Source organism: Lampetra planeri, chromosome 21 (genome assembly GCF_965212315.1).
Source record: "Lampetra planeri chromosome 21, kcLamPlan1.2.h2, whole genome shotgun sequence".
In the NCBI taxonomy this organism is placed as follows: domain Eukaryota; kingdom Metazoa; phylum Chordata; class Hyperoartia; order Petromyzontiformes; family Petromyzontidae; genus Lampetra; species Lampetra planeri.
In genome coordinates this window covers 6,742,830-6,769,824 of record NC_136127.1, presented here as the reverse complement: position 1 = coordinate 6,769,824, position 26,995 = coordinate 6,742,830, and the positions used below count along the sequence as shown (strand labels likewise).

At 42.2% G+C, this 26,995-nt stretch overlaps 1 protein-coding gene across 3 annotated transcripts; it reads right to left on the bottom strand.

Annotated features, from left to right (window-relative positions):
• Nucleotides 1-2,648: 2,648 nt before the first annotated feature.
• Nucleotides 2,649-26,601, bottom strand: LOC144724602 (catenin beta-1-like). Of its 3 annotated transcripts, none has more exons than XM_078603871.1 (17): nt 26,454-26,601; nt 21,173-21,244; nt 19,557-19,778; nt 18,440-18,693; nt 17,759-17,997; nt 16,814-17,015; nt 16,134-16,278; nt 14,068-14,171; nt 12,344-12,478; nt 11,722-11,925; nt 11,409-11,567; nt 9,754-9,873; nt 8,459-8,609; nt 7,392-7,513; nt 6,282-6,396; nt 5,577-5,784; nt 2,649-4,506 (listed from the first exon to the last, which is right to left on the bottom strand). In XM_078603871.1, the coding sequence occupies exons 2-16, from the start codon at nt 21,183-21,185 to the stop codon at nt 5,591-5,593; spliced, it is 2,379 nt and encodes a 792-aa protein (XP_078459997.1). In that variant the 5' UTR covers nt 21,186-21,244; nt 26,454-26,601; the 3' UTR covers nt 2,649-4,506; nt 5,577-5,590. The 3 variants fall into 3 exon arrangements, with proteins under 3 accessions (XP_078459997.1, XP_078459998.1, XP_078459999.1); XM_078603872.1 differs by having other exon boundaries at nt 26,459-26,601; XM_078603873.1 differs by lacking the exon at nt 26,454-26,601 and adding an exon at nt 26,328-26,350.
• Nucleotides 26,602-26,995: the final 394 nt, after the last annotated feature.

Here is a 26,995-nt window from a genome sequence, read left to right as displayed (position 1 = left end):
AACCCCGTGGTGCCCTGATAAAACTCAACGTTTAACCTACTCACACCGGCTTGTGCCCGCCCTCACAGTCGGGCATATTTGCGGAATACAGCACGCCGCCGTTGACCCTGGCCATTGACCGAGCAACCCAACGTTCCTACCAGCTCCCTCCGCAGGAATGTGTTGTCAGGACATACTCTGCCCTCTTGTGGTCTCTACAAACAATTCCTGCACGAAAACGTTCATCCTTTTCAAGGCACTGTGGAAACATTTAAATGTCCCCATTCTTAAATGAGCCTTGGGGTTGTACTCCTGTCCACTGCCCATGCTAAGCCAATTTAGAGAAATTCCATATTTCTAAAACAGGAATCATTCGCCTTCATTGGACTGTGTTCAGTCACTACAAACTCAGCCTCTGGTTTAATTCATTTTTTTTAACGTGAGGTTATTACATGACATGGATTCATTGGATAATTGTTATCAAAAGTACAGAATTGCAAGTTTAAGACCGCATTCCTCTGATGGTCAAGCCTATTTTTTATGTTTCTGCTCATTGCCAGATGTTCAAATCCAAGCTCGCCTGTTTAGGTGCATGCGGAACCGTGGTTAACAGGAAGTTGTGGGTTCGATGCCGAACCTGGCGCCAGTATATTTGGAGTTTGCATTCTCTATCCTCGTGGTCGCGTGGATTTTTCTCCGGGTCTTCCGGGTTTTTCCCTCCATATAAAAAAATTAGCGTTTACAGAATTTGGCTGTTATACATTTCCACGTGATAAGCCACTTCGCCGAGCTATAAATTGTGGCCAGATGGCTTTTGAAAAGAGCGATATAGGTCAGTAAGCTTTACCTGGTAAAATAACAAGTTTTAGTCCCTATCTTCTTCTCCCCACATCCTACTATTTCGTACAGCATGTTCGGTTTAATTTAGATACTCATATTATTTGGGTCTCAGTAAAGTCACGTAGATAGGTTCAAAGAAAATGACAATTTTGATTTGATCTGACTTCATACAGCATCTAAATTAAATCTTGAATTAAAGCTTTCGTGACTGCAGGAATTCATATTCTTTGGTCTTTCGGTAAAGTCACGTAGATAGGTTCAAAGAAAATAACAAAACAAAACTACGACGTTTCGATCGCAACACAAGCGGTCGTCTATCTACGCGACTTTACCGAAAGACCAAATACGAGAATTCCTACAGTCACGAAAGCTAAGTCAAGATTAAATTTAGATGCTGTATGAAGTCAAATCGTAGTGTAATTGTATTCTATCTCGTCAGATAGCACGTTATACATTACAAATTCGGTTGTAAAATACGACGCATCCTTCGAGCATTTGACAAATCATCTCCAGCTTCATTGTCAAACATCACCAGACTCCATGAGCCCAACCTCAGTTCACTTACATCCTGCCTTGACGCCTCTCTCATCTTGGATTGGCTTAACATTTTGCAGGCAAATGTTGCCAAAATACAGCACGCTTAATTGGAGAAAAGTCGACTAGGCAAACGCTCCAGTTCGAGAGATAACCTCCAAAAATTACATTACACTGGCATTGTAGCGCCTTGCAAATCAGTTATTGCTCCGAAGCTTTTGACCCTACGTCCCACATCTCTCAACCCTGCAGTTTATATGTTTGAGGCATATCCCTTATGCCCCAAACCAGCCGCCAGATGCCCTCATCCATTCCTTCATCACAACACAACGAAATACTTTTGCAACGGTCTCTCGACATTTCAAAATCTCTCGCTTCCAAACTCGAGACGATCCAAAATGCCGTTGCCACTCCTGATCCACACACACGAAAAACAAGACCATATCACATCAATCCTCCATTCACTCCTGAAACAAAACTTCCTTCTTAGATGTAGCTGCAATAAATGACCGGCAAAAGCACATTTAACGCTTGCTTGTCCGTTCAATTGGAAAGGATGACTGATGCTTTGCTGCATCATTATCAACAAATTACGCCTTCTCTTGCTCATTTATTTTAACTAAAAACATTTAAAAAATTTAAGTGCATTAATTTAAGTGATTTTAGGGTGTTCTTTGCACCCATTTGTGGAGCTGTTAATAGACTACAGCGAGTAGATCAGACTTCTATAGCAGTTTCAGATATGGGCTCAAGGGGCATTTAACCATGTGATACGATTGGAGCTTTAAGTCTGTGGCCATCAGGTGTAGAACTTCTTTCGCGTCGGACGTAGCCAACAGGGCTCATCGGAAGCAGAAATACGAGTCACCTGACCGCAACAACTGCGGTATGCATGTTTAAATTAACAATAATGTAATGGTTTTAAGTCCATTTCATCTTTCAAACTTTTGTACGGAATGCAATTTGCATCTGTAAAAGGTTTAAATTAATTATTTCCTCATTTGTTCCACAGCGCTCAACTTCCAAACAAATCCATTTCCAATTTGGCAGTTTGCATATTCAAACATTCCACAATGTTTAATTTTAAGAAAATTTCGCACAAACCCTTCCCGATTTGAAACGCCCAGTGTTGTTGATAATCTTGAAAGTTTGAAGCACACCCACAAATTCGCAGTGTTTTAGTAAACATTGTCATTCATGGGCACGAGATTTATTTCGTCCTGCATTTGAAGGCTATGGTGTGCCAATGCATTTGTGCAAAACCCTGGACGGAAAAGCATTAACATTAGTCCATATAGAGACAGAATCCTTTATTGGTTAAAACAAAGTCAAAAGCCATGCAGAAGGCAATGTACAACATACAATAACTTGCAAATGATCTCCTGCTACATGTTACTAAAGCAAGCCTCGGCACATTTTAATCCTTCTCAAAATACCAAACCGCAAACGTTTTGATACCAGCATGACAGTAAACTTTGATAAATCCAAATTTCTGCCGGTCTTTTGCCACCAATTAAAAACACGTATGCGTGTTTTATTTCTGCCCTTTCATCTAGTCGTTTAAAATTTGAGGTTGTTCATAATTAAAATCCAATTAAAATTTAAAAAAACACTTCCGAAGCCCACACCCTGGACATGTTCATCGTATAGGCATTAACACACAACTGGACTCCTACCCAGGAAACATCATGCACCTATACGATTAGTGTGGCGTTGGCTTACGTCTGTGCGATATTGCCGCCATTATAAAGCTGTGTATGCACTACTAAGAAGAAAGTGCAAGGTATTTTTTTTTTATAAATTTAGGAATGGAGATGATCAGTTATCAGAGCCCCTTTAAACAGCACAAACTGATTAAAATAGAAAATGCAAGTTGAAAGTCAATTCTGAAAGCATTATTTTTACTAACTCAAATGTAAACAATTTAACCGTATCATGGGGAGTGGGTTAACCGTTTTTTTTTTTTAAAGCCCACTAAAAATTCTGTCCAAATGTCAATCGTACACACATTTCAATGAATAACACACTGTCAAGAGGCGCAAACTCTACCTGAAATTACACTGCACAACTAATTACCATACCGACGGCCACTCGTGATATGGCAAAAATATCTCCAAACAAGTTAATCTGCCGCAGCAGTTCATATTCTCCCTCGTATGCAAACCAAAGCACTGTAGTGATATGCACACAAAGTGGAGTCAACACTGCGGCATATTCACTTAATCACATGAAGATCCATGGTTTGATGCAATGGATATTTAAATTGTAAAAACAATCATTGAAAATACCTTGTATCTTAAAAAAAGTTTAACTTTACTTTGCTCCAAGATGTGCCACATTTTGAATAAGTTAACATCTCCAGATTTATATAATCGGCTTCAGTGAAACGCCACTTCCTGTGATGGTGAGTCATGTACAGAATGTATGCCAGTCAAATGTTAATTTGAAGAACCATCAACTTCAACTCACAGCCCAAGGCATTTGAGGACTATCCATAGGAATGAGTCATGAAGTGGCAGTTGTGGAACAGCGTACTCATTAAGGAAATTGCTTATTTTATTTAACACCACACATGCCGTCCCCACTTGTGGTATTTTTCTGTTACTGCACAGGTGTGGAATGTTTACTTTGGAACACCCTCCTTTTCTGCTATAAGCTGTGAACAAATCAATCCGGACTATTCTGCTCTTTTCAGTGCCAATAATCTGCTGCCAAGTGACCAATTCCCATGGGTCTCACTTAACCAAGCCAGGTCATTGCACAACATCTACACGTACAGGACACTAAAACACACCAGATGCAGCACAATAGGTGAGTGCCATGCCAGTCATGAATTCAATAATACCAAATATTAAAAAGGTTACTACAGTATAACAAAATGTGTTTAAGGATTAGAAAGCTTGTGATCACGCACTACCATGAGGCAATGAGGATTTGGTACGATGCAAAATCTAATACAGTTCTTACAAAAACAACTTCTACTTAAAATAGCCATTCAAAAAATAGCACGTAAAAAATAACCTAGTGTAATGAATAAAATTGATCAAATTTGTTTTGTTTTTTTGGAAAGTTTTGGGTGGGGAAGATGAGGCACTTTCAGGTCATCTCAATGGATCCTTCCAAGGTCAACAGGATGAACGGATCAGAGTTTGCCTAAAAAAACGACAAAGAATAAGCACACAGGTCAAGCAGACAAAATCAATTAAAATCACAGCAAGCAGCAAGATAAATCGGTAGCAATGCACAGTTTCCATTAAAGGAGTATGTGGGAATGAATCCCACCAGTGTTAAAATAGATATATATATTTATTTCACCATACATAAATGCTTTAAGATCATCTTAACCGGCTGCTTGTTTCTAAGTGGCTAAATAAAAATAGCCATAACCTTTGTTTTGGTACTTTAGCTCTTTGCATAAATGCAGTGCCTTACTCAATTTAAACATGCATTTGTTTAAGAATCAGTGTATTCCCAATTAACCCATGTCTCGCATTTTTTTCTCTAACAAAGGGTTTCATTGCATGTTGAAATTACAGTTTAAACAACTGCTCGGTAGAATAAGAAAACGATAACTCTGCATCCATCATTAGCCAGCACCCGTAGCCCCATGGTGGGAACAGCTGAATTAAGTAATTGGATCTCAAGCATTGTTGATTACATTACAGGCTTGCTGTGGTTTTCCCACCTGATGATGATTGCTTGTGTTGCAATCGAAACGTCGAAAAATATCAAATCTAGATTATGCACTAAAGGCTGTACTCCAGCACACGTTTGTTAAAACGTTTGTGAAGGGTACCATCACTATGGTTACCCACACATTAACAAAGCAAAGCTATCTATTCCTGAGCGGATCATCCAGGACCCATGGAGAGCTGGGCATTCTCATCTTCTGGCAGCAGCCCAGCCTTCTTTTCAAAAGTCACCGACTCAGCCACTCACCCCCACCCGGTGAGCACTCACTTTCTGATGTCGGCCCCATCCATTGCTCATAGGCACTGCCTACTCTCCTAACCCCACCAACTATTCAGGTAGCCTTGTCCTCTGCACCCACATCATGAGTAAAGTTAGAAAATGTTAAACTGGCACAAAATCCGAATTTTCGCTTCGGGACACCCTTTTTGAAACCAGAAGTGTCGCAGCAAAAACCAGGACTTTGTAACTATGACGAGGGTGCCCCACCATCGTGTCATTTGCCAACGCTACGTGGCAGGGGGTTAGCTCACCTGTGCTGCGGTGGTTAGAGGTCCGAGTCGAACCAGGCGACGTGGCCGTTCTCAGTGGGATGTGGTGCCAGGCCGATGTCCACATCAGGCCCGCCGGGGTGGGCTAGCTCGGGCAGCATGTCATGGAACTCAGGCCCATTGCCATGAGGCCCTGCCAGATCGTGGTCCATCATGGGGTCTAGACCCATAGGCTCCCCCATGTAGCCACCTAGAATAAGAACATAAGCTCCATATTGCATCAAATATACAAAGATTAAACATTTACCTGCATCAAGTGAGTTCCTGAGCATTGAGGCAGTACACATCTCTTTACAGCCCTGAGCCAATGGTGAAAATTATACATTACCATTCGGGGGGAGAATCTATCCATAGGAGTGTTGACTACCTGTAAACTTTCTAATTTTAGCATGCACAGCTACTTTCGTCACCGGAATGTCAGTGAGGATCTGCCAATATAATTTAAATGTCCCTCAGTAAGGAAAAGGTTCCTTACCACTTTTCTAATAATGCATGTGGTTCATATACACTCAAGAAGAATGAGAATGCAAAAATGTAAAGTTTGTACATATCCTAAGCTTAGTTTTATGGAAGTGTGGTTGATATAATGACATATATTTGCATCATATTGTTGTTAATATATGCTTAAGGCCAAAAACTGACACTCATATAAAAAGCAAGATTAGACAAAGGTGCACTTCTACGTACCTCCATGCTGCATCGGGCTGGGCCCGCTATGCAGGCTGCTGTGGCTGCCGTACATGCCGTCCTGGTGGTACTGCGGGTCACCCTGGTGCAGAAGGTCAGCGCCCATTACGCCACCCTGTTGATGCAATACGTGCAATTGTTTATAGCAGTGGAGACTGCTCGTCTGACCCGCGCAATGCTCAAATACAGCTCGGCGTAAAATGTCCCCGAACACAAATGAGAAAGGTTAAGCTAAATGGACGTATTTGGTGGGACACGGGTGGAGCATAACACACCAGTCCTCATAAAACAGTCAAAATTTGAATAAGCAAATCTGTTGTCTTTAATTGACTCTGTCGCCAAGTCTGACGCAATTCGAAGGTTTATTGTCGACCGACTTGCTACAGAAAGGCAATATTTAGTATTGATTTTGGTTCGTTGAATGGAGGAACCGTCTGATCAAGTCTAGGGCAGGAGTCAAATCTGCCTTTTGGAGCATGGAGCAGACAATCGTCATCAGGCTGTTTGCTGCCATTCGGTAACACCGACACTTCTCGTTCAGCTGCTCGAAACATTTGTCTTCCGACTGCTTTGAAATCGAGAAATAATTTTGACGCACCCTGCAAGAGCTTCTGACAGGGGGTTGCACATCGCAGGGAAAATGAAAATTCGTGCAAAAATTTGTTTTTTTTATACTGCGCACCATGTACCGCCAAATACGTGCAAATCGCTTAGCAATTGTTAAAAAATTCCATCGATGATGCTCAAAAACTGGCACAGGAAGGCCTACTGATGTCAACATTGGAGTATAATTTAACTGGTAGATGCTGCATGACAGATGCAATAAAAAATATTGCAAGTACATATCTAGGCTGCGTGTCTCAGGCTGTCTTGGTAGGAGTTAAGTTTAATGAGAATATTTACTTTAAAATCGTGATTAAGCACATTGCCAAATCACTAATGGCGACAACCTGGGACAGCATTTGGAAATATGTACAGAAGCTTTATTTGGGTTGTGTATGCCTTGACAGTTGTCACCGATTACTTACAGAAACATCTATGTTTTGAAATTAATACCGATGCTTGTGCATAAATAACTTGTGAAAAGTTCACACCACAGCAGTTGCTCACCTCACCCCACGCGTTTGGGTCATCACGGAAAAGTGAGTGGGTGAGTTCCACCGACAACCTCTTCTTGAAGTCTTGCGGTTTGTCCTCCGACATCCGGAACAGCACCGCGGCAGCGTATGTGGCTGTGGCGGCAATAATATTAACATAAAATACAAAGGCAAGCGTGAAGTACATATTTACATGTCAATCAACAGACACCACATATAAAACAAATGCAATGAGAACCACCGTTTTCATTATACAAATAGAAAGCAAGATGCAAGATGCAAAAACTACGAGTCAACCTTCAATAAGGTTATTCCTTCCCTGTTCCTGCGCCTGCTCTCTAGAGCTACCTATGACCATCTGTATTGGCTAACTCCATCCCTCGATTCTAAGTCCAAGCTGAAGATCTCCCTCAAAAGGTCACCACTGCCTAGGACTGATCTTTTCCATATATGCAAAAAGGTCATTCACTTCAGTGGTCCTCAACTTACCCCCCTAAACCTTCCAAAAAAAGACCATGAAACATACTTACTCTATGCATATTTTACTTCAAGTACTGTAAGGTGGAATTGATTTTTTGATTCCTAAATTCCTAATATTAATAGAGCAAGAACAAACCCACCAGCCTAAACCACCAGAATTCTACAATAAAATTTTGATATGCAGAGCATAAAATAGAACGCATATCAAGATGCTATGAATAAAAAGTTGGGATATTTATTGTAGAGAATGTCTGTCAAAGGCAAAACAACAAGTCTTGAGCCTAGACTTGAACAGGCTATGGGGGCATCAGAACAGATCGTGTGACCTCCCACTGACCGAATATTCACTGGGGCATTCATAAGAAGACCTTGGTTGCTGGACCAAAGCACATGGAGGGAAGTAGTTAAGATGATAGGGGAGAGATAGGCAGGGGCTGAGTTCAGGAGATCTTAAAAATAAAATCTTCAAATTGTTCGGGGATTGGAGAGCCTGTGGAGGGATTGGAGTATTGAGGAGTGTGATCAAATTTCCAAAAGCAGACCGACACAACGGTACAATGCATCTACAACTCGCGAACAAGCGCAGCGCGCACGCCTCACCGACTCCCTCGTTGCGCGAGTGGAGGAGCTCCGTAAGCGGCGCCGTTGCTCCCTCCGTCTCAATCGTCTCGGCCGCTTCCTTCTCCTGCGCCAGCTCGCACAGGACGCCGGCTGCCACACGCTGGATGTTCTCGATGTTCGAGTAGAGCAGCTGGCAAGGAAGGATGGGGGGAGGCCCCTTTCTTTAACCGCATGGTTTCAGCTTAAGAGCCTGAAAGGGCCAGCTTTATTTCGGGTAGGGCAGAGTGCAGTAAAGTTTTGGGAAAAAATCCATCCCATGGGAACCATGCGCAAGGCTGGCACACTCATCCCACAAGGCATCCGGAGGTCAGATAAACAAAAATGTGACCAATTCAAATCCTGTAATGCACGTGTTGTTAAACAAAAACTCTGTTCCAAGGGTTAGACAGATTATTAAACGTATCCTAGCGTTAGCCATTTACATCCTACTATTTGGCAAGTCCCACACAATGCTCGCCACTCTTCACAATCCATTAAACTCCATCCAGTTTGTTACAAATCTTTAAAACGAATCCCGCAATATCATTGTCTACTTACCACTCATCTTTCCTCCCATTAGTCTACCTCCCGGTTGTTAACAAATGCAATTTGTCATCTGATGTCCGGTCGACAGGTCCTGCCCAACTCCATATTAAAAAAAATAATTGTAAACTACCTCCGTTATCCTAGATTTCAGGCTCAAGTATTCAGTACACCGAATTGTACCTCAATGACATGAAACCACTTACATGTGTAAGGGACACCCGAGAGGCAAACCCCGTTAAGAAATTAATATATGCTCAGAGTCAAAATAGCTTGTGATTAACACGGTTGGCTACGTACGGTGCAAAATAAGTTCATACATACAAATAGCGTGCGCGACTCATTGGCGAGCTATCACAACACGGGAGCCAATGTTGGGCGCAGAATCCAATTGGAAGGTGAAGAACCATTTCAATTAGATGTTTTTAGGAGGTATTTACCCTATTGAAAATTGCCCACAATAATCCAAAGAGTGCCAAAACTTGGAAGACCCAAGCCAAAAGGATAATTTCAAAAATGAAAACAGATTTCCCTGACGGCTAACAGTCACAGCTTCGTATTCTTAATTAAATACGTCTGAAGATAAATGCATGCTGCAAAGTATTACATAGGCCATGCATAATGCATACATTTTCCCCCAATTTGCTTTATAAACAGTTGCTTTAGAATGGACACCCTACAAGTGCGCAACAATGCAATTGCATAAGATTCCCACAACGATGGTAAGAGGAAAGCAGACTAAACAAACTCACCTGGACGAACAGCGGTACGGTGTTCAGGCCGCGGATAACACTCCGGTTGTGCGCATCACGAGCCAAGATGTGCAGCGCACCGGTGCAGCCCTCGACTATCTCCTCCATGCGAATACCATCCTACAACACAAGCACATGCAGCAGACACCAGTTAAAGTCATAACTTTACTAGCAACAATATTAATATTGTATGAAGTCCACTTGTCACTTTCACCTTGTAAATCAGTGCTCCTCAATTCCATTCTGGAGAATTCACATCGTGTTCTGTTTGTACCTCTGACAGTTTAGAGTATTTGGTTGCTATAAATTTCCACGTGATAAGCCACTTCGTTGAGCTTTCATTTGTGACCAGGTCGCTTCTGAAAGAGCGCTGTGTAGTTCAGTGGACCTTTTTTCTATATAATGTGCCAAGCAGCCATCAATTAGGTAAACGAATTTAAATGAGTATTACACAAACATTCCTATTTGTTTTGGGGATTAGGCTGTGGTAGTTCTATGCCAAAATTCTCGTCATTAACTCTCCATCTCCTGACAAGACTGTCACAAGTTTACAAATAATTTTGAATACTAGCCAACGTACGGGCATACCTCAAGATGTATGGGTTGTGTTCTTGAAGAACTGAACGTGAAGTGAAACATTTAAAAGATACTTATTTTTCATACAAGGTCCCATTACATAACAGTTTGTGTTTGGTTTGTAGTCCTTTACCCGCACCTCCGATGAGCACGGTTGGCTATGTATGGTGTGAAAGAAGTTCATACATAACACCTAAGGCTGCATAAGAAAATATTTTGACCAAAACCTGCTAAAATAATCCTTTTTCATGTGTTAAAGAGGTGGAGGGTTACGGGGGAAGGCAAGGGAGGGGAAAGTAGGGGAGTCTGCTTCCCCCTGTGTTGCAACACAGTAGTTAAACTGGCTTGCAATCAAGTGATTGTGCTACGAAACCGTGAGACAGGCCAAACAGCCTGGAACCATATAAAATGCAGACAATCGACAATTGTGCATTTACTATTAGTTGTTTTTTTTTCCAAAAAAATATCATTTAGGATGTTAAAGTATCTTCACGAAACAAACGACACGTAAATTTGAAGTCACGAAAACTTCTAATTTAGAATGAATTTACAACCGATGACATTTCACGAACGACTTTGAGCATCATCATCAGGTAGAGAACCTGGGAACCGAGTTTTAAATTAAACACGTCTGAAATGTGAGGTTTATCAAGGTAGGACCTGTGGTTAGACAAGCAAGCTGAATGGACAAAAATAAGCCGTAACAAATAAATTAGAAAAACAATTAAAAAAATAGGAGTGGGCTCAAATAGTTAAGCTTTCAATAAACATGTTATGATGGATCATCTCCTTTGCAATTAAATGAACCATCATGATTAAATGGACAATGATTTTATATAAGAGTATTTACAATACAAAAAAAAATATCTTGTATAACTGTCGTTTGATCCATAAGCCTCCTCCTGCAAGGAATGCGTAGAATAAATAGTGCAAGAATAAAATCACATTTTAGATATGTATTATTTATATATGTAGTCAATTTATTTGCTGGTGAAGCTTAATAATTTCCGTTCATTTAAGTAACAATGCATGTCCACAGCCTTCAATAGGAGGTCCAGCACAACTGCAGCAGCACTCACCACATACTGCGGCTGTCCATTGGCAGCCACTCCCTGGCGCTGGGTGTCCTGGTGGGCACGCACAAGCAGCTGCACAAGCCGCGGGATAGCGCCGTGGTCCCGAAGCGGGGCGTGGTTGGCGGGCAGCAGTGCCAAGTTACGGATCAGCCCAACCACAGCCTGTAGGACACAAGAGAATGCACACAAACAAGATTAAAGCTCCCAACCCACTCAAGCCGTTGGAACGAGTGCTGTTCGTGAAAAACTCCTGACAACCATAAGACATCCAAAGAAGTACCACCAGGCTGCCTTTTTCCAGAGGTGTAATCATTACCTTGATAAGAGGCCAGCGGGAGGGCGGCTGCAGAAGCTTGACAGTGATGGGCAGGCCGTAGTGGAGGCGCACGGCATTCTGGGCCAACTCCGCATCAGGGTGGCGGCTTGTGAGGTGGCGGAGAGCGCACACAGCTGGTTCAGTAATGTCCTCACGGTCACCCGCCTGCAGTACAGTCTGTACCAGTGCTTCGATACCACCCACCTGGGACGAGTGCGGTACAAACACGCATCGCTCAATAAGGGCTTGCGAGCGAGGGGTGGCTCTCACCAGTAACAAAAGCATTGAGGCAAAAAATGCAAACCCACTTGAGATATAAAGGTGGCCAGGAGATGTGCGTGTGGATCTTTTTCACGTTATTCCATGAGAGCTTTGGGCTTTATCTGGGTACTTCTGTATGCAAAACTCACGTATTTGGCCCAATATCTTAAAACAAGACCCATTTTGAAAGTCGAGGTTCAGCAAGGCTTTCCTAGATGAAGAAAATTCATGATTGTACTCATCTTTTCCTCTCGGTAAACAAGCACAATAAACCGAGCTCCTAATGCTTGTAGCCATCGATGGCCACCTTTCAACGATTCGCTTCGTCAGCGGTGCTGGCTTGCTGAAAACACAGGCACACCTGGCAGACGACCATCTTGTTGCGGTAGTTGTTGCATGTGAGGTTGGAGAGAATGCCAGCTCCACATGTCACCACGTTCACATCGTTAGAGCCCAGCAGCTGCACGAGTGATTGTAGCAGACCTTCCATGTTCTCCTGGAGATTCACAACGCACAACTTGCTTTCAGGAACATTCAAACGAACAATATGCGTCATCATGTTGTTTTCATCTGCTGAAACTTGAAGTTGAAACTGGTCCAGTTTATGTACTTAAACAGTGTGTGTGCATGTATAGCCAGCTCAAGCCACTGCTGGATGATGTCCTCCCCACACCTTGTGGGCCATGAGGGATATTTGACTAGATGTCACCATGCTGGTCAGGACTGATTAGCGAAGAATGGAGTGCGCAGAACACCATTTCATACACTGCCCTTTCACGAATGGTAGTTACCCATATAAGCACCATCCAGGCTCAACTCTGCTTAGCTTTCGAAACCTAATAAGATAGGGTGCGCATTCAAAGCGACATGTTCATCAGCACTTGCGCAAATGCTGATGGAAAAACACGGATCTAGAAAGCCCATAGGCTGATTGACACAAAATGTTAATATTTTTTGTGTGGTGAAAGAGAGCCTCGTCTGTTTATTTATTTTACTACCTACAATAAGGAGAGTTTGAGAGCGACACCTTAGGCTTAAATGTCAACTGGCCACAATATTTCATCTCCTGACAAAAGAACACAGCACATAACACAATTACAGCCCCGATTGCTTTTTTGTGGGGGAGACACACGTTTTTGACAGTTTTAAAGTTCAATTCTGATTACTAACATGTTCACCTTTAAGCAGCTTCACAAAAGGCCATTTTACAAGAATTGCAACGTTGCATAGTACACCATGTACAATGCAGTATACATACTATACATGCATGCACTAGTCTATACTAGTGCATGTATATAACTATTCGCCCCCCTTACGATGTTATTTGTTGTCAGAATTCGGTCACCATGTCAAGACTCCGGTGGTCTACAGGGTCTATGAACCAATTATACACAACAGGTAGGAATTGAAAATAATCAATTCTTACAAGAGAGTTGATACACTCATCGTGAGCTGATCGATCAAGTTTAATAAATTAATCTATGTATGCCTACAGTAGTGGACCAGTCTACTGTGTGCTATACTGAAAAGCAAACAAAGCATCATGAACCACTCCGGCTCTCACGCCCGCCACAAGTATCCACAAAACCCCAGCCCCCCTTCCCCCCACTGTTATTCATCCACCCACACCTTTCAGCAGCCTGAAATGCAGCACTGATGAAGGCAACAAGGGGCTGAGAATCTCATCCGCTTATTCACAAAGATCTTTCACTTCCCGTGACTAACAATGGTGGGTTGTTTACCTCCACGGCTCACTCAGTGGGGGAGCGGAGGTGAACATGGGACAGTGTTGGTGGATTCTTATTGATTTTATTTCACAAAGCCAGATGTTTTATCATGACATCCCACGTCAGTATCAAAATATACGAATAGGCATTACCCTCTCAGGCAATACAACGGGTGTTAAGATATTAAAACACCAAACAGAAACTTTTGGTAAGGAATCATGTCCAAATTACCCACATACTTGTGAACAAACAAACACATGCGCTGGTAATATATGCATCGTCTTTGAAACCGATTGGTCTACACCAGATAGCATTCTTTAGAGCCTGATGTTGCCAGCTCTCCTGAGAATCAAATCACCTGCTTCGTGGCGGCGTCAGAAAGGTTGCGGAGAGTCCACAGGCAGTTCTGCATCAGCCTCTGGCTCGGACTGGTCAGATGGATTCCCAGAGCCTGCATCCCACCTGTGGTTACAAGACATACATTTGTGCCCTGTCAACATGTGTACATGTCTAGCCCTTTTCTCCATACATTTGCTGGAAGAGAGCCTCCTCCCAATTCAATGCGAGCGGTAGGAGTTATTTGACAATACATCACTATGTTGGTTACAGTATGGGTTAAAAGGTGGGCAGTTTTTACATTGGAGCATAGTACAGAACACTTGTTTTCTGCAAATCAGTGTCTCAAGTTTTGTTAGAGTCTTCGCATTGCGATGTTTGGCCCATTCTATTGACATTTGGCTTTATGTCGGAGGAAACCAGAAGGCAAACACCAAAGCCTACGAAAGGGTCAAATTCAAAGCCCCACAAATTAAATATTAAATTGCTGTCCTGTCATCTCATGGTCACCTCAAAACTTTGGCTTAAAATACCTCATATTCCCAGGCAGTACTAACCTGGCCCAACTTCTTTGCTTTCAAGATCAGAAGTAGTAAAGACATTCAAGTAAAAAAAAAAAAATTGCTGTTTCAGCTGGGACATGCAGAAAGCTTTGAAAATATTACACCATGTACATTGGAGAACAATATAACATTCGAAAAGGGTCTTCAGTAAAAACAGGCTATAGGCACCACTAAAAATGATTAAAAAAAGCGATGAAAAAAATTCTGCCTTTGATGAAGCAAATCTAGATCACAGCCCAAGGCAGCAGCACAAAAGCTACGCACCCCCACCACCACACTTTTCAGCAAATAAACAGGATTGAAAGGAAGGCAATTCATTTATATCAGCATGATCTTGCATCAGTGATTCGCAAAAAAGCCCACAACTCCCTCAGGGGAAAAGGGCTGAACCAGAAAATGCTGCGAACCATTGCATTATAGAATACAGCTGGGAATGACAGCCATGCACATAGAAATATATATATAAGAAAGCACAATTAGGAGATCCATTCTTATACATATCAAAAGGGACTCAGAGTATGCGCTTGTTCTGTCAGTGTACCAATAAACACAATTTGACAGGAACACAATCCGTTCCTCTCGCTTTAGTGGGAGAAAGTGTCAATTTTGATCCACTCATGCAAAGCAAGAGGCACACAGTCACACCACTCCCTCCTCACCATGCACATTTCAAATGGGACTTTGGTGCAATCTCAATTGGCCAGAACATGAATTATAAATGATGTTAAATGTGGGGGAAAATTAAGTACCAAAATAGTGAGAATGGAGGAAAGACAACTGAACATGTATTTGATATTCTTTGGGTCTTTCGGTAAAGTCACGTAAAAAACAAATAATACGAATTCATGCAGTCACGAAAAGATGCAAGTCAACATGTAATTGAATGACATGCTAATTTGTTTTCTGTGCTTTATAATAAAAATGTCCAAATAGGAATTAAATTATCGTACAAAAAAAATGCTACTGCTTTCATTTGTACATAACCTACTGCTATAATTAGTAATACTGAGATCAGAGTTTATTGGTGCAATAATCATGTTTACTCATGTATTCGTTTAAGCTATTGACAATTTTTTTTTTTTAAACAAAATATTTCGTACAATTTCTGTATTAAATAATTCAGACTCGAAACTTATGGGTCAACTGTCGGTGTCATTTTGCATCCTTTTTCAGTAAGCTACTCTCCTCCCTCGTAATGCGATTCATTTTAAGTTTACCTGAAAAATCCTCAATGAATATCAAGGTTATATTTAATAAAGGCAGGTTCTGCATAGGGCTATTAGGCCAATTCCATTGAAGAACATTTTGTGTGTGTGAGAAACCATAAACACCACGTGTGCAAGAATATTAACACAAAAACATCTGCAGAAATAGGTTCATAAGCCCATTTGGCATAATGGAATCTCAACCATCTCTGCTTGACCCACCAACCCTCGTCTCCAAAGTGCTGGAGCATCGGCGTACGCCATCGCCATAATATATTCCCTTCTACTTTGTCCCCCTGCATGCAGCCCACGTAACTCACCAGCCTCCACAATGGCGGGCTTGTTACTGGAGCACACGGACAGCACTTTCAGCACCCGGCTGGTGGTCCACAGCAGCTTCTCATAGCTGTAGGTCCTCATGATGTGCACCAGCCCCGTGGGGCCACCACTGGCAAGGATGATCAGCTGTTGGGGATAAGGGTAGTTTAGGTCAGCCTTGCATTCATCAGCAATAGCCATGAGCAAACCACTGCTGTATGAAGGACTGCCAAAAAAGGGATTACCATTTTTTATAATTGTTATATGGAACAGATAAACTGAGGCTACAAGAATAAATTACCAAAATACATCAAAAGGGCAGCTAGACAAGGAGGACATGCATTCAAGGTAGATCACAGTCTTGTATTACCACTGCTTAAAAAAAGACGCGATTGAAATCTTACAAATGGCACCAAATTAGGTAAGATGAGAAATATATTTAAGGTTAAAAACAGCAGTTATTCCGATTCATATATTTCCATTAGCATTCAGTACAGCTTACATCAAAAGGAACATCCTTGATTTTTTTTAATAAATTACGTAAAAAAAATGTTTTTTTATATATATTACAGTTTAACTGTCGCAGTGCTGAACTTTGGAATCCGAAAAACTCTGGTCCAACACTATAGTATGAGCAATTTTTCAATAAACAGGCTTATTGGGATATGGCAAGCAGCCTCACCTTGCTCTCCTGGTTGCCATAGGCCAGCAGCTGCAGGCAGTCGGTGGTGATGGCAAGAAACTTCACGTTGCCCTTGTTCAGCAGGGCCACCATCTTCTGTAGCCCGCCCGCCAGACGCACGGCCATCTTGCTGCCCTCCTGGTGCAGCAGCAGGTTGTGCAGCGTGGTGATGGCGTAAAACAGCACTGACTCCACCGGACAGCTAGTGAGAGTGAAGCCACGTGTCAACAAAAGAACAGGCTCGCTCAACGCAGTACGTTATTTGCCACGACACACTGTGCCTCAGGTGTTTCACGTTAAGTTAATTTAAATATTTCATTCAGATACAGAAATACCGGACAAAAGCCTAAACAATATACCTATAGACAAGGCTCTATGGATGTACATTGAAATAATTCATTGTTGCTATTTACTATGTTGCCAAGATACAAGGCCAGTACCAAATAAAACAATTGTGCTCTGGCATGTGAATAATTCACACTTAGGAGATGAGGGTTGGTGGGTCAAGCAGATTTGAGATACAAACAAATCTGCTGAAATGCAAGATGTCCAGGACATGACAGCACAAGTGTGACTAAAAACATCTGCACAAACGCTTGAGTTTTAATCTGCTGTGTACGAATCCCCTCATGTGAAATTTCCTCCCACATACAAAACTCCTTAAATTGGAAATGGCAAAACATTCCAAAGCATGTATTGAGCCTAGCTTATGCTCTCCAGGATAAATCACCAGCCATGATCAAACCGCTGTTGTGACAAAGGCCTTCCCCCTCAATGCTGTTGCTTCTCCGAGATGCAACAATTGACCTAGCACCTGCACTCGAGCCAATTTCACCTCTTCACATTGGACATTGTCTCGTGTCCCCCCTCTTGGCTGCCAGTCTAGCTATTCTCCACCAGGCCAAGGCCCTCCCATCACGCTTGAAAGTCAAGCGATTGCTGTACCTGAGCAGCTTGACAAGGGCGGGGATGCCACCGGACTTGAAGATGGCGAGTAGACCCTGGCGATGGTGAGAGAGGTTGTGCAGGGCACCAGCAGCATAGCGGGCAGTCTCCATGTCGTTGGTGTTTTGGGCTGCACGCACAAGAGCCGACACCATCTGCGTCGACCCCATGATGGCGTGGCGGGCAGCTTCCTTCTTTGACAGCTGGTGCACCATCATCGCGGCATGTCCCATCACGACCTGCACATCAGAGTGGTAGATAAATTACATGATTTTAATTCCCACTCGGCAAGTTAATGCAGTTGGCTGCAAAAAGTTTTACATTTTTCACGAAAGGTGTGGCGCAGCAATGGACCAGGATACCAAGGCAACTGACTGCATTTTAAATGTTATGAAATGATAAAGAAAAAAGTGATAAATTAACCCCAGCATGTCTGTCTTCAGGAAGAACCATCGTACCATAACAGTAGTTTCTTAAGTCCTGTACAACAGATAGTGCTCGCAAAAATGTTAACCGGAGCCCTTCAGTGAAATAAAATTGTCACCTGGCAGTGTTATAATTATGCAAGTGGGTATCACAGACAAGAGCCGCCAGGTTAAAACACAAAAGCCTACGCATCCACAGCACTGACGAGCAATTGGCAAGATCAGAAAAACAAGAGCTGGCGGCGGCTGTGCTTACCGGGTCGTCATCGTTGAGCAGCTTGGTGAGCTCGGGTATGGCGCGCGTGGCCACCTCGGCGTCGTCCTGGTAGTTGATGAGGTTCACCACGGCCTGCTTCAGCATCTGCGATGGCTCGGCCAGGCGCTGCACGTTGGTCGGCTGCTCCGTGTCGAACTGAGTCGACGGCACCTGGGCGCCCTCCTCCAGCGTCTCCGGGAACATGGCAGCTCGGATGCGCTGGGCGCGCGACGACGCAAACTGGCTCTCCACGTCTGGGCAGAGGGACGCCGGCGCCAATGGTCCACTCGTTGTTTATACGATACAACTCGCAAGACAATTACAAATGTGGATTTATACAGCATCTAAATACAAATGCATCTCAAAGCACAATTCAGAAAGTGCCCATGTATATTATGTTGAGACGGGGTCTTTGTGAGAGTCCACAAAATAATATTATTTTATGTACACTATTGTAATGCGACACTATACAGAAACAAGTTTGCATATTTATTTTGCGGAGCAAAATATGAAGCGAGATCTGGGTGAGTCGAGGAGGTCCCGACGTGAGCCTACAGGTTTCTATTTGGGTCCATGGATTTATATAAAACCCTTATGGATCTCTGTGCGAGTCTACAAAACAATAGCAGATTTTTTTAGCATTTAAGTGCAATCGCATCTCACGACGCTGTGAAAAATCAGTGTGCGCATTTCGTTTTATAGAGGTAGCTATTGGCAAAGAAAAAAAATATCTTGAGCCCGAACTTAAACAGGGGCAACAGGTCAACAGGATATCACTGGGGGAAGGGAGTTTCCAATTATGGGGCAGTATCGGGTAGGTAATAAGGGACCTTCCACCGAGCAAGAGGTTAACTGGGAATTTAGAAAGAATGTCTTAGTTGCTGGAGTGCACGTGGAAGAGTTGAGCGATTCAAGCAGCGAGAGGTAGGCAGGGCCGAGCCCATGGAGGATCTTAAAGACACCGAAAGCAATCTTGAAATTTGTGGGATTACAATTGGGAGCCAGTGGAGTAACTAGAGTACTGGGGTGAAGCATCTGGCAGCAGTAATTTGGATGCACCATTCTCACAAACAGATACACTCGCTTCGTCAGGAAAGAGACGATTTGTGCGAAGTACCTGCCACATTGTCAGGAGTGAAACCGTGGTTGAAGCTCTGCTCCCACTCATAGGTGATGCGCGTTTCATCCCCCTCATCAGGGTTTCCCTTGCCGCTGAGCGAGGGCGCTGTGGTGTTGACGCCAGACTGGATGCCAGAGTCCAGGTAGGACTGCTGCTGCCATTGGGTCACCTGCACTTTGCGGTCAGGCTCCATTGCCATGTCGAGCTCCATGAAGTCAGCTGCAGGGCAAAAAAAAGGTCAAATTTTCGAACGTAAACATGGTATTGGCATCTGAAGGACAAACGCAAGGGACCCCCCCCCCCGCCCCCCTTTTGTATAATGGCACAGCTGTTTGATGACGCCGCACTTCACTAATCCCACCGGGGACTTCCCCCTCGGCGAGATGACCGACCCAATTTATGCAGACTTTTAAAAAAGCACATTTTATCTGGCTCTTCTGTATTATGTTAAACGGCTCGTAAGATGTACATCCAAGCAATTTTAGGAATTCTAAAAAAACATTCAATATTTTCCAACTGGCAGCACGAAACATAAGCAGAATGAATTAAGACAAAATATTTGCAGTTTCCAATCATCGCACAGGATGGAAAATAAATAGCGAGGTGGCTTAAAATCAATTTCAATTGAAAATACAGAAGACAGAGCCAGAAAGGGAAGTCCGATTCTTCCCAATTTACCCCTGGTGTACTAAAGCCCTTTACTGGTTTGAGATCCTTGATAAAAAGCACTACACAAATGTCATTATTATTAATGTAACATAAGTAAGGTTTGGGGACAACACACCCCGACGACTGCAATTTAAAGAATGCAGTAGATGTTTGTTCGCCTACAGTTGCAATCATAATGCCATCAACCTGCAATAATAGCTAGCACTTCTGCATACATCCAATATCTCAGCACACGCATATTGGTTATTAATGCTTGCTCTAGGGGGCCCAGCACTTGGCCTTTAATGCATCGCTGCTCTTTCATGCCGATGCTGCTGTTGGAAAAATGCAGACTTTTAACCCCGGTGTCATTATGGCATTGCCAGTGAACAAGATCCAGTGTCACGCGATGGGAGAGGCCTATTAAAAAATCCAACTTGATCCTCGAATCTAGCCCATAGGACAAGAGACTTTAAGGCTTGGCTAGTGCTGAAAAAAATGTCAGACTTACTGCCAGAAAATTTGAATAAATCCCCTCATGACCTAATTAAGATTAATCTTTAGTAAAAGCAAGAGAATAAGCTGTGCAGATACTGTCCACGACACACTTGAGTGGATCTTTGGGTTCAGAAGGTTAAACAATAAACTTGAAAGCCTATATTGAATACACTGTGGTCATGTTCTAATCAACATGCAAAGCTGAAACTAAATATCAACATCACATGGTCAATGAACAAGACTTGAGAGCTATTATTTTAACGAAGTCAAATGGAAATTAACAATGTGAATGTCAAACACGCGACACCCGTTTCTGCGGGTCAGCTTTCATGATTAACAAAAAACAAATAGGTCCACTAAACATGCACACAAGTGTCATTTGACCGCTCGGACATGTCGCCTTTTGATGAAAACATGACATGTTTACTTCTATATATAATTAATATTGCACTTCAAATCAAACTTACGTTGTACAGCCATCTTATGTCCAGAGTTAGAGGGTTCTGTAATTTCAGAGCAAAGCTGTTGTAAACCGTCACCTGAAAAGAGTAAAAACCACAAAATATGTCAAGATAAGCCAAAAATGACAAAAATTCACTTGTGTATGGATCGGAGATTTTACCACCAAGTACCAAAGGAACTATGCTATTAAAACATTTTCAATAGGGGCATTATTCTACTGTACTACTGTATGTACACTTTACACTGCCGTTTTTATATAACAACATTTTTCCCGTACAAATACACGTTAAATATAAAACATACATCATTCCAAGTGCATCTAAGTAATGCAACAAGAGGCAGAACCAGACATTTGTGGATTGTGCCATGTTCTGCTTTATAGCAACGACACATTTAATTTAACATCCAGTGATGGCGTTGGTACAAGTGGTTCTAAAATTACAAGCATACCGTATACCCCTACCTACAGGCTCTTCCATATCATCTCACCTCAATGTCATGTGTACGTGCCTGGTACAGAACCAAGCACACCTTTCAGATGTCCCAATCATACAAAGAGATTTTTTTTTAAATCAAATTCAAGAATGTAACAAGCACTAACCAACAATGCAAACTGACAAGGAGCTCAACATCTAACATATGGCCAACACTTAACTCAGCATTGCCAGTAAATTCCAAACACATCTGCAAATTTATACATAATAGAAACAGCAACAAATCTCATCAATAGCCAGGCTCAATCCACTGCTCGATGAAGGCCTTCCATAAATCTGCCATTCCTCACGGTCCCACCTCTGAAAGATACTGGCTGACATCTCTTATACACACGAATTGACGGTTTTATTAGTCATTCAAATGGGTGTTCTAACCACATGCATTTCTAGATCTCCAAAAAAAATCGTAGGAGGCAAGTGGGTGGGCACCCTCCATTTTACTTCCAGAATATTTTTCATTGCTTAATGCCGTGACTCACAAATACCTTCCATTACCCATTGCTCAAAAACCCTACACTACAATTACCATGACAACTGTGTATTATAGGAGATTAAAACTATTTACATTCTTTCATAGTGAACAAAAGTAAAAAAAACCTCTTAGCTAAAGCAATCCATGCAACGTTACTGGCATGTGTGCGTGTGGGGGCACTTAGCTCAATGACAGGTGCAAATTCTAACCAGACGGTGTCAAATGCTTCTAGAGCGCCAGAAAAGTTGAAGAGACACCCATATTCATCATCAGTGGGTTCACCCTCCGATGACTGCGGTGCACAAAATATCCCAAGACCTTTTTGTCCACTTTGTAATTTCCTACACCGGGATTATTTTAACTACACATGTATTTCCATTAATATTAGATGTAATTAAAGTGTCTATGCCTACACATAAAAGCAAGTAGTTTGTAATACTGTGCAATGATTAGTTATTTAAATCATCATTTTGGAAGAGTTGCAGGCAATGACATAATCAATTATTGAACAACGCTCTCAACCTGTGACACTAACACTTAGGCGAATCAACAATTTACCCTTAAGCATACCCAACACTGCTGCCAGGAGGGATGCCAACATTAAGTTTATTTTTTTAAGTACTTGGGCTCTGTTACTTCACAAATGGAGAGCCTCGGACTACAAATTTTCAGTTGTTTTCAGCTAAAGCATTAAAAGCAGACTTGCCGCCAGGGAGACGTGAAATAAAGGTACAACTGTATACCAAAGGCCCCCAATAAAGGACGGCTACAATATTTAAAAATAAATCAAATATATGCATGATGGTACTGTATACCAATTCCTCTAATAAATCCTAAATGTAGAGCACATGATCATTTTACAGTTGATATCCAAGCGTAGCCATTCTACTTTTTTTTTCAATTTAGCCTATCCCAAAGGCATGCGTGCTTGGTAAATATTTGTAAAAAGCTGGGTAGAATAAAAGTTTCCCTCTTTGCAAACACCGATGCAGTATGGGAAGAGATGCCCCCCCCCCCCAGCCAACACGACAAACCAGAGCTCCACATTTCTCTTGACGTTCTGATCAAAAGTTTACGCCACAGATTTTTCCTTTATACGAAACCAATAAATACTTCACATCATTATCTCATACAGTACTGGTCCCTTTCCCAAATAGAGCTCAATAAAAAAAATCAACACGATACTGCATTTGGAGTTTTGTTGACCTGACAAATCCATTACCAATTTTTACTAAGTTAGCGCTGTTAGATGGTGGAAGGGTTGCGACACATTACTTACGCAATTCCTAAACTGTTGTTGCTTTAGTTTCATGCACGGTCTACTTACCTCCCACACAATTTGGTCATAGAAGCCGGCAAAGAAGCCACGATTAGTCATAGGATTGTGCACGCAACCACATTTACCAATGAGGACTGGAATTCAGCACCTCCACATGATGTGGGGGTATGTTTCTATTTCTGTCCAATCCCCTACATTCCAACGGACATTGGGGATACCACAAAACATGAACTACTTCCTATTTAACGCTTTAGATTCAATCAATATACTGTAGTGGGAACTCCAATTACCTAGCATCATTAGACTCAACTGGTATACTGTAATGTGGCTTGACCGTTTGTATTATCACAAATATACACTCTGCTTATGGACTTGACCTCCAAAAAAAATCCTCCGTGGTAAGCAACCATATCATCTGACCTGTCAAAGAATTGGAATACCAATGAACAATGAAGCATCAAAGCTTGGTTTTATTTTCTGTACCAAAGCCTAACTCCAAACAATTATCACTACTGTAAAGCACAATCGGAAAAAGTCGCGATAATGCAGTCCTATCGGGAGTAAAGCACCCACTTTCTACCACCTTACTGTACAGTATTTAATAGCATTCAACGTAAAAATCAATTTTGTCGATTGGTGATTCAGCACTCACGATTTACTGCAGGTTACACACAATGGCAGTCAATTCGCCTCCTTATTACTACTCTCTTATCACGAATACAGCATACGCACCATGGTTATTCTACCTTCAATCTTCACTCGTGTTGAAACTCACGCTACTAGACGGACCGTTTCATCTCGTACTGCGTTCAACCACAACACTTACTACTGCTGCTCCAAACAATTCGCGGGTTCTCTCCCCCCAGCACTGCTCGACTTTAGAATTCCCTACCTAACCGTTTCTTTTCACCCCCCAAGGTTCTGTACAACCTTGGCCATTTCAAGAAACGTGATAACACATCTCTATTTACAACGTTTAGTGCCGTTTTATCGCCAGAAGCTTGGCGTTTTGGGTCTATGCTCAGCAACCATGAATGACTATACAGTATATTCAAGTAACGGAATATAATTACAGTAAACTCGATGGCATATCCTGTATATGCAAGCCTACACAACTCTAAATCACATGAAAGGGCCTTTACCAAGCCTCCCGTAAGCAAGATGTCCTACACACCCGTTTTCCATTCAATAAAAAACACTTTACAGTATTTTTCAAGTGTATTAGTACAATGACACTATCTCTTCAATCTCCCAAGCATTGGACTAATTGTTTTAACAATAGACGCGTGTATATTAAGTTAGCGCATTCATTGTAATGGGTTTCAAAAGAAGCCGAAACTAACCGATCCCATTACTACAATAACTGCATGTGCCACAGTGCTGTGCTACATTTACATCAACTTGTTAACTTAAACATCAACCTAAAATCCAGACGAGGATACAGGATGGGTTTCTGCCATCTGCAGATATAAATGTTCTTAAACTGGTTAATTGTACACTGTATCTACAAAGAACGTGCGATTAGACTCATGACCTATAGTGTGGAAAAGCCCACACTCATATCGTGTGTGTACGAGTGGAAGATTTTGGCCTCTTGTTCCTAACGCAAAACACACAATGTAGCCAAAAGCGGACAAACCACATCATTTTCTTCCTTTCTTTCCACATAAAACCCCTAAGTGTGGAACTGTAGTCACTACATTGTATAGTATTTACAGTACATGCACCGTAGGTGTAGTATTTTCACATTTTTCTGGCTACGATGTTAAACAAAAAGTCAAAACCTATGAAGCGTTGTTCGAAATCACCAGTTCAGAAGGCTTGATGGAGCCAAATGTGGTTTATTTTTGGGTGGTGAAATATACGCAGAGGTCTACTACTATACCTCTCCTCGCACGAGTCCTAAAGGGTTATTTTATCATAATTTAGATTTAAAGCTTTCGCGAATGCAGGGATTCATCTTCTTGGTTCTTCGGTAAAGTCACGTAGAAGGGAAATAATAAAAATATAAACATAAAATACAATTCTCACAATAATGAAATACAATCCTCTTGTGAGAATTGTATTTTATTATGTTTTCTTTTCATTATTTTATTATTTCCCTTCTACGTTAGATTACCGAAAGAACCAAGAAGATATTTGTCCATACTTCACCACACTGGTCAAGAGTACTGTATTACAAGAGATGTGCTTTAAATACAACCAATTTTTTTTTTAAACCACTTAGATAGATCCTCTTATAAAGCGACGCAATATCAGAACTGTTTATACATACGTGGTACATTAAACACGGGTCAATATTAAAACCTTTAAAAGCCACTTGAAGACAAAAAGCATCATTGGGGTAATGGAGATCCCAGGCATAACGTGGTCTTAAGAGGTCCAGCTAATAACAAAATGTACACATTGTACACAGCTAAGTTAGTGTACATCCCTCGTGCGAAAGTGTGTATTAGTAGGTACGCGCTCATGGAGATCACAAAGTTAACGTGGCGTTATATACACGAGGAACACTTAAAAAGTACAGCCACACAACACAATGATGCTTAAGGGTTACAACATTAAAGCCACGCAACGCGATAACAATCGCCTTCCTTCCTGTAGACAAACCAAAACCAGTCGCCACCGTCAAGCAAATCGCACGAATAACAACACACAAGATTACAGTAGATGTTATATTACAATGTACGCGTGTGTATGTATATTAATGTAAATAATAATGTAAAGTTAACAACGAATAACCACCATGGGGCCTTCAATAGCGAGACCATCACCGCGTTATTCAAGGCGGGTTTTGACTCAATTCTGTGGGATTCTAAACAACAACAAAAACCTACAATCATCAGCATTCCCAACTCAACCGTGTCGATGTTACTCTTTACACAGTTTAAAACAATTTAGATTCAAGACATCACCAACAAACGAAACACACGAAGCCGCCAGCCGCGTCCGCTTCAACGTTACCGCCTCACGCCAAATGGTAAACCATTACATTTTTATTTTCTTTACCACAAAACATTCAACAACCGCGTCAATCTCACCTCACCAAGTGGTCACGCCACTCCCCCCGGTCACGATTTGCTTCTTGTTCACGAGTTGAGATATTTAATGGTTTTAACCGCGGTGTTCAGATCGCCTCAGAACCTCACGCCGAGAGCGACGCAGGACGGCGAAGGGGGTGGAAAAAAACCTATTGAAAAGAGTTCCGGTTGCCGATACCGGCGGAGTGATACACAGCGCGCGTGCGCAGCGATCGAGTTGACCGCTTCACACGTGGCCGCCCGCCAACATTAGAGGGAGGGGGAGGAGAAGTCCGCCTTGTGCTCCGCCGCAGCTGAGAAGTAGTGCGGGATGACGTCACCCCCCTGTGAGTCACGGGGGCGGGTGGGGGGGGAACGTCACGTGGTAATCCCCCCCGCCCCTCCCCCAGGCCCCACCACTTTCCAGCAGCTTGTAAATTGCAATGAGTCACCGCTCGTCCCAGCCGTGGTCTATTATCTAATTAAATAATTACACTAATTACATAACTAATTACAATGGAACACCAAAAAAACCCTCCCCAGGAACACTTTTTTTTACTGTT

Excerpts from the sequence above, each read along its gene's own strand:
- LOC144724602 (XM_078603871.1), bottom strand. Across the intron at positions 6,397-7,391 it reads ACCCAAACGCGTGGGGTGAG|GGTGGCGTAATGGGCGCTGA; the intron begins GTGAGCAACTGC and ends TTGCATCAACAG. Across the intron at positions 5,785-6,281 it reads CAGCCCGATGCAGCATGGAG|GTGGCTACATGGGGGAGCCT; the intron begins GTACGTAGAAGT and ends TTCTTATTCTAG.